The sequence below is a fragment of the Bactrocera dorsalis genome, chromosome 3, assembly GCF_023373825.1.
Source record: "Bactrocera dorsalis isolate Fly_Bdor chromosome 3, ASM2337382v1, whole genome shotgun sequence".
NCBI lineage: Eukaryota > Metazoa > Arthropoda > Insecta > Diptera > Tephritidae > Bactrocera > Bactrocera dorsalis.
Genome location: NC_064305.1, coordinates 2,574,135 through 2,582,440, shown reverse-complemented (window position 1 = coordinate 2,582,440; position 8,306 = coordinate 2,574,135). Strand labels below are relative to the sequence as shown.

The following is an 8,306-nucleotide window of genomic DNA, read 5'->3' as shown; positions in this document are numbered from 1 at the left end:
CTCAGTCAAAAAACAAGAATAATTTTGAATCCTTGAAAAATTGAAAGTTTTGACATTCCTAAAATCTTAAATTAAAAGACTTCTACATCTCGTTATCTTTCCACTGGTATAAAAAAAGCGTTATCTTTCTAGAGTCAATTAGCATTATTTATTCAAAATAAAATATTTTCTTCGTTCTTCTAACGAATGCCTTTGTTGCTAGAATTTATTTGTCTAATTTTTTGACAAATCACTACATTTGATTTTGAGTCACGAATAAAAACACTGTAATCATAAAGCAATTATATTGGGTAGTCGAAAAAGTATTTTCGTATTTTGTCAATAGATGTTGTTGCAGTCGTACATCTCCAGTGCTACCAATACCATTGTGTCATACCATAGAATATTGGAAAGGTGAGATTTCAGGCTTCATTTAACCAGAAAAAAATTAAATTCTGGGAAGTTAAAAAAGTTACAGCTGTTCAAAAATTAATGAAAATATGAAGAAATTCGCTATATTTTGAAATTTTTGTATAAAAAGAGAATAATGCCACTCTAGACATCAATGAAATCCGTAAAGTTTACGGGGACGAGGCTGTATCAGTTTGTATAGCACAACAATGAGTCGCTCGCTTCCGTTCGGGAAATTTCGATTTACACTGATGAATGAAATACGAAAAGGCTTTTTCGACTAACGAATATTAAGTGAACATTGGCTTCCGCCAATGTCCGCTTGTGGATGGCTTCGCTATATTTATACATCTTTTAAGAACACACAGTGAAATTAAAAAAAATTTAATATTATTAGAGTTATACGCGATCTTCGACTACCCTAAATAAAGGTACTACACTGCTACAGTAATTCCGGCCTCCTTCGGTAATGGAACCTAAAATGAAAAATTCTAGAAGATATTCTTTATACAATGAATTACGATAAAAAAAATGAAAGATACAAAATGGAGGTTTTTTTTTTTTTAATTTTGAAAAATCTCCGGAAATCGGAAATAAAAACATAAAAAATTGACAAAATGGCGGCATTTTTTTTTAAGTTGAATTTTACCGCAAATCTTGGTCGTTCATTGCGATACATTTTCGATTTTACATTAGAAAAAAAAAACAATCAACAGGTCATTGTAGAATTATATGTAAAACAGGCAGAGAAGAAATTCATGATGATCAGTTCTTTTGTCTTCGAGTTAACACTGCAGTAAATTCGAAACTGCTGTTTCGAGAAAAACGTGTTCAAAGTTAAACACAGATAATAATTCACTAATTTAACTATAACTTCGGAAATAATTTGAGTTTTGAAAATAAAATAATTTTAATTTTGAAAAATTCTTTTAGGGAGCTATATTTGAACATCTTAACTAAAAAAATATATGAAAAAAACTTCAAAATTTCAAATTTCGACATTACGTTTTATTACAATTTAAAAAACTTGAATTAATTTTTTTTTTTTTATTTTTTATTAAATATTTTCGATCAGCATCATATGCATTATGTGATTTTTTTACCTAAACTATTGTCGCATATTCTGTGCGTCCTCATTAAGCGTGCCGCGCCTGTATCTCGCACTTTGTGTTTTATCAGTTTTCCGCCTAATGATTAGTCACATACATACATACATACATGCAACCACACGCAATTTGATGGATGATAATTGCTGCTTTAATGCCATTAATAAACATCACAATGTAGCAAAAATAAGGCCAAACGAAATTGCACTGGAAATAAAATTTAGCACGTGATTGATTTTGTTGGTATATTTTTTTTATTTCTTGAATAAGACGAAGCTTTTTACTATTATATTTAGGCATATTATTCATATAAATTATGTATGCATTTAAATTTTATAAAAATTATGAGAAATGCTTCCAATTTCCGTTAAAATAAACGTTTACTTCCAATTCGCTGCTTGAAACCAGTAAAGTTTTAGGTTAACTACCCAAATTAGCCTAACCTAAACTAAATTAGTTTATAGAATATGCGGCGCAAAGTGTAAATAGGACACGAAAAAGTAAATTTTTCGAAGTCGTCTTTATATATATAATATATATAGTATGTATATAGTAAGTAGTTTGAAAACCAGTAAATAATAAAAAGTATATCATCACTGCCAAAATAAATAAACTGACTGATTGCTTTAACTACCATAGTGGCGAGTATTGGTAAGGCAAAACACAACTTAAGCGAGTAATTACAAATCAAATGCTGTTTGTTGCTCGCAAAATGTAATATGAATATACTCGTATACAAGTAAGAATATGAATAAATGAATCAATGTAATCATAAATGTTGTCTTGTAGAAATTAATAAGTAGTGCAAGCAAATAACAATACAAACAAATATATATATTTTCCAAAGCAATCATATTAAACTTATGAAATATAAATGTGGCATAAAAATATATAATAATAAATAAGTAAACTCTTATACTCAGATATTGATGTTGCAATTTACATAACAAATTATGCTTATTAAAAACTAAGTGAGTTATCATTTTTAAATGATTTGAGCGCAAAATATTTTTTTTTGTATTGAATGTGTGAAAAAAACAAAAAAAAATTAAAATTGAAAATTATAATTATATATAAATTAATCAGTGCTGTAAAATATAGTATGCAATAAAAGCGAAAAGTTTAAAAATGTTTTTAATAATTTCGAAATTAAAATTAATTATTGGAAATAAAACTAAATGCAAAAAAATTAAAAAGTTTTCAATTCTTCAAAAAAGCCATATTTTTATTTTCTTCTAATTTATATGTAGAACAATATTTGAAAATTTGCTTTTTTTAATTCAAATAAATTTGAGTTTTTTTTAGAAAACTACGTTTTTTTCTTATATTTTTTTTAACTCAAAAATTCTATTTTTTTGGAAAAGCTTCATTTTGTTTCTTATAATTTTTTATAAAAAATTAAATAGTTTTCTGTTTTTAGAAAAAAAAATTTTTTCTTTACTTTTTTGGTGAAAAAACTATTTGAAAGTTTTCTCTTTTTTTTAAACTAAAAAATTAAAATTTTTTTTAAGGAAACCTACATACGTTTTTGATTTCCTAATTTTTTTATAAAAAAAACAATTTTTTGGAAAGGAAAGCTATTTAATTATTTTTTTAAGAAAAACCACATTTTTAACTTTTTCGTCAAAAAAATATTTGAAATTTTATCTTTCTTTTTACTATGTTTTTAATTTTTTCAAATTATTATAAAAAATGAAATAGTTTTCTTTAAAAAATATTAAATAGTTTTCTATAAAAAAATCTCAAAAAAGAAATTGGATTTTTTTCCTGTTTTTAAGAAAAGCTATTTTTGTATTCTTAAATTTTTTCATAAAACAATATTTGAAAGTTTATTTTTAACTCAAAAACAATATTGAAATTTTCCTTTTCTTTTTAAGAAAAACTTCGTTTATAATTCCATCGAATTTTTTTTATAAAAAATTAAATAGTTTTCTTCTTAAAAAACAAAAGTCGTTTTTAATTTCTTTTTATTGTTTTATAAAACAATATTTGAGAGTTTTTCTTAAAAAAAAGTTTGGAAATTTTTCTTATTTGATATTTTTTTAAGCTAAACTGGTATTTTTCCCATTATTTTTTACAAAAAAATGCTTGAAAGTTATAAAATATAAAACTTTATGTGACATAATGGATTAAATTTATAAAAAAAAAATTAAAATTTTTGTTTCATCAATATCAGTCTTACAATATTTGAAAGTTTTTTTAACTCAGAAAAAAATATTTGAAATTTTTCTTAAAAAAAAATGTCGAAATTGTTCTTAAAAAAAAAAATATTGGAGATTTTCTTTAGAAAAATATTGGAAATTTTCTTTAAAAAAATATTGGAAATTTTTTTTCTTAAATTTTTTTTAATACAAAAAAATATTTGGAAAGCATAAAATAAAATAATAAAAAATTTAAATTTAATTTATCAAGTCAGCCTTATATTATATCGAACTTTTGGTTAAAATTGTTTTTCCAAACCAGCAACGCGTTGAAATTCAATCATTGGCGCAACTCAGAGCAATACTAAAAACAATATATTAAATTTTTTATATAATAATAATGTTAATTATTATATGCAAGTACTTAAGAAAATTAATTATGCTACATTTACATTAAATACTTTATTTTCTGATATATTTTTTTGATAAAAATTTCTGCTAATATCAATATGTATCAGTATTTATTTGGATCCAAGCAATTCTTAGCTGTACTCATACCGAAATTGTTAGTCTGATTATTTGTTAGTTTTGTGTTCTTTCATACTCCAAAATCGTTCAAAAAAATATTTGAAAAATGTGAACTAACAAATTTCCAGATTAGCGAGCTCGAGTACCTCATTTTTAAGCGTTTCATTAAACATTCTATTTACAGTTTAAGCAACCGCATACAATTAGATATTTTTTATAATCAACTTTTCAAATGGTAACTAGAAATTCGTAAATATTGTATTAAGCAAACGAGACACTTAAAACAATAATTTAAATACTATAATAATTGGTGGAAAATTCAACATAAAAAGGTATCGATCGCACAAAATTTGCCTTCAAACTTTTAAAATTTGTTAAAAATAAAAAAAAATAAATTTTATAACTCAAAAAGTAAAAATATCAAAACTGCGCACGGCAAAGAACTAAAATTAAGCAAGAATGTATACAAAACTTTGGAAATTTTAAAAACCCAATAAAATAGAAATTAAAAGCAAAAAAAAAAACAATTCAAATTCATAGCTGGAAATGGTGTAGAGAACTACCTCAAATTTTGCATGGAGAAACTGAAAGTTTAAGAAATAAAAATACAAAAAAAAATATTCAACATTGAAGATACAGTACACAGTAACAGTACTACAAACAAGACAAAGCAAGCAAACATGGGAAAAATTTAACTTTTTTACATTTCAATACAAAGCAAACAAAACGTCAAAATATGGAAAATATTGAGAAAAATTTGAAATAAGCAAAACTATAACTAAGCATTTTTAGTAACTAAAAAATAATATTAAAAATAATAATAAAAAATCTAAGCTAACAAATTTGCAAACTAACTTTAAAACACTTCCAATTTTTTAAAAAAAAAACAGCAAATATAACAAATATTTTTATAGATATTGACTAAGTTTGTGTTAAAAATATTTTGTTTAAAAATTAAATATTTACTGAAAGTTTAATGATTTAAACTTGATTGAGTTAAAAAAAATATAAAAACAATTAATTATTTTCTAAATAACGTGAAATTTTAATTTAATTTTTAATTACGAATTTTTTTTAATGAATTTTATTAAATAAATAAATTATTTTCCTTTAAAATTTATAAAAATAATAAAAAATATGCATAAATACTTATGTACTTATCTACTTCGCTTTCATGTGTCATACCAGAAGGTCGCTTAAATTTTTTTTTGTAAATAGCGCCTTCATACTATGTAGTGCATAGACGTATTTGCCAACTTTATGTTAAATTAATTCTTAACAGCAGTGCAGTTTTAACAGATAACTGCTACATAAAATTAATATGTTTAAAATTGTATTGTAATATAAAAAATATTTATGGTAAATGAAAACATTATGCACATATACATAGATATATTTTAAACAGACGCGTACTTTTATATAATTTTATATTTAAAACTTAAACTCATATGTATACGGCTAGGTAACCTAACCTAAACACATATTTAACAAAAAAAATTTTATTTTTATTATTGCAGAAAAACATAATAATTTTATGTATTATTTATAGTTTTAACTAAACTTGTATTGAACATTATGTAAGCATAAATAAAACGAACCTACATATTTATCAATAGTTATAGCATTGTATTTACTAACCAAAAAAAATCTCAAATGTAATTACATACATATACACTTAAAAATACATACATACATATTATACGAGTAATATAATTATTAAAAAAATATATAGAATTGTAAATTGATTGTATAAAATCAAGCATTTTTCTTTAGCAGCGCGTTACGCTAACGCAGTGAGGTAAGTTTTCTTCGCAAGACCGAATCAGCTGATTTATAAACATAGGCAATAACATAATCTGTGAATTCATGTTTGCTAACTTTTTCACACTTCCGCTACTAACGTATTTCACTTAAAATACACACATACATATGCATATACATATTATATTTGGGTAACACAATTAGTTTCTATGCACACGCTATCAAACGCGCGTGAGAATTGCTTAGTAAATAGATTTGCCCCTGGTATTATGACAAATGAGTCTCATGATAACGGTGATACAACTTAGTACTTAACCACTGCCGAATGAGCCGTCAATGCCGGTGGTTTGGTTGTTCCAAAGGGGTTTCTACAGCTTTTTTGTCGTTAGGGCGAACAGCTGACCAAAAAGAGATCACGTGCGCTCTATTTAAAGAGCGTAAAATATGTATACTTACGTGTGTAAGAGCACTAGTAGAGTTCTCATTAGATGTTCCATCAAGCGACGAAAATACCTGAATAAATGTATAAATATATACATATGTATGTATTACGCATACTGGCCTCAAAGCTTAACATAATTATGTGTGCAAATATGTAGTAAGCAATTAACAGTGTTCTGTTAAATATTATGTATCTTTTATCACGAGTAGCGCAAATTAGTGAGGAAGGAAATAATAATTTTTTGCTTTTGTTTAAATTTGTTATGATTTTTTAATTTAATTATCAAATTGGAAACCTTTTGATGAGCTACAATTTAGGTAAAATAATAATCATATAAGCTTGCTGGATGAGCTCTTGAAGTAAAAGGAAGCCGTCCATAGTATAACTATCAGTTTACAGAGATATGATTACATATTCTTAAAGAATAAATAACCGTAATAGCTGTTAAAAATATGCTTATTTTTCCCGACAACTGTTCTGTTTCTTTGTGAATATATTTTTTACAATCTCTTTTACAGCACAATAAGCCAATTTGATAAAGAAAAGCTCAAAAGTGATAAGAAAATCTTCCTGGATCTAAGTAATAATATACTATTACCATACATAAGTATATCATTTAAGTAATATGGATTTAGAGACAGATTATTGGCTACGAACCCCCTTTCCCAAACAGTCCTTTTTAAATAAATATAATTACACTGCTGCACACGATTTATTGTGAATAGGCACAGAAACAATTGATTTCGTAAAATTACAACACAGGGTGTTGTTAAACAACAAAATTCACATGGGGATTCAATGAAAATTCTGCATGAATTTACAATTTAGTGAAAAAATTTAACAAAAAAATTGTGTTATAGTGAAAATTAAATAAAAAATGTCATTTACTTCACGTCTCTGTCGTGTTATAAATTCCTCTACACACGTGCAACGTTATGCAACGCGCAACATCATTGGCAGCACGCAGGCGGCATGGTCTTTGCGCTGGAACAAAAATCTGGGAAGAAATAGTAGGCCAATATTCACACATTTACATAACATAAATCTTTATTTAAGCTAATGCTTCTTTGGCAGTCCCTCAATTTGCTCGTTGCATGAGTACGGAGTCAACAGCATCCGCGAATGTTGAAGACAAGGGACGTTTCCACACTATTATCAGGCAAACTGAAAAGCCGGTCGGCGAGGCTGATAAGCATGAATTTCAAGCTGAGACGCGTATGCTGCTGGACATTGTCGCGCGTTCATTATATTCCGAAAATGAAGTATTTGTGCGGGAATTAATTTCGAACGCTAGTGATGCATTGGAGAAATTCCGTTACACTGTCCATACCGCTGGTGAAAATGAGAAGAACTTTGAAGGCGCAGATCGGCCATTAGAAATACACATTGCTACTGATAAACAGTCAATGCAATTAACAATACAGGTAAAAATTATATGCAAATCTAATTTTTTGCATATGTTTTTATAAATGATATTCTAACTGAATTTTTAGGACACAGGTATTGGCATGACTCGCGAAGAGCTTGTCAATAATCTCGGTATGATTGCACGCAGCGGTTCAAAACAATTCTTGGAACAGATAAAGGAAGCAGGTGGTGGTGTCGAAAACTCCTCGAATATTATTGGGCAATTCGGAGTTGGATTTTATTCTGCCTTTATGGTAGCTGATAAAGTGGAAGTGTTTACAAAGTCCTCGAAAGTGGATTCACAAGGATTACGCTGGTCGTCTGATGGATCTGGGTCATATGAAATTCAGGAAGCTGATGGTGTAGCGCATGGCACTAAAATTGTTATACATTTAAAAACAGAATGTAGAGAATATGCAGATGAGGATCGCATTAGAGGTGGGAATTAAAATAATTTCTTAAAAATAAATAAATTAATTAATATGTTTCGTTAGCGGTGATCAAGAAATATAGTAACTTTGTTGGTTCACC

At 26.6% G+C, this 8,306-nt stretch overlaps 1 protein-coding gene and 1 long non-coding RNA gene across 2 annotated transcripts in view; one reads left to right on the top strand and one right to left on the bottom strand.

Annotated features, from left to right (window-relative positions):
• Nucleotides 1–258: 258 nt before the first annotated feature.
• Nucleotides 259–1,609, bottom strand: LOC125777432 (uncharacterized). Its single transcript, XR_007422310.1, has 2 exons — nucleotides 1,494–1,609; nucleotides 259–866 (listed from the first exon to the last, which is right to left on the bottom strand). It is a non-coding gene; the product is annotated as an uncharacterized LOC125777432 (long non-coding RNA).
• Nucleotides 1,610–7,108: 5,499 nt separating this feature from the next.
• Nucleotides 7,109–8,306, top strand: part of LOC125777106 (heat shock protein 75 kDa, mitochondrial) — a 14,235-nt gene continuing 13,037 nt past the window's right edge. Inside the window, exons 1-4 of the mRNA XM_049451032.1 lie at nucleotides 7,109–7,378; nucleotides 7,443–7,792; nucleotides 7,862–8,213; nucleotides 8,270–8,306. Coding sequence (XP_049306989.1) covers nucleotides 7,246–7,378; nucleotides 7,443–7,792; nucleotides 7,862–8,213; nucleotides 8,270–8,306 — 872 coding nt within the window. The 5' untranslated portion in view covers nucleotides 7,109–7,245. The remainder of the gene's footprint in view (nucleotides 7,379–7,442; nucleotides 7,793–7,861; nucleotides 8,214–8,269) is intronic.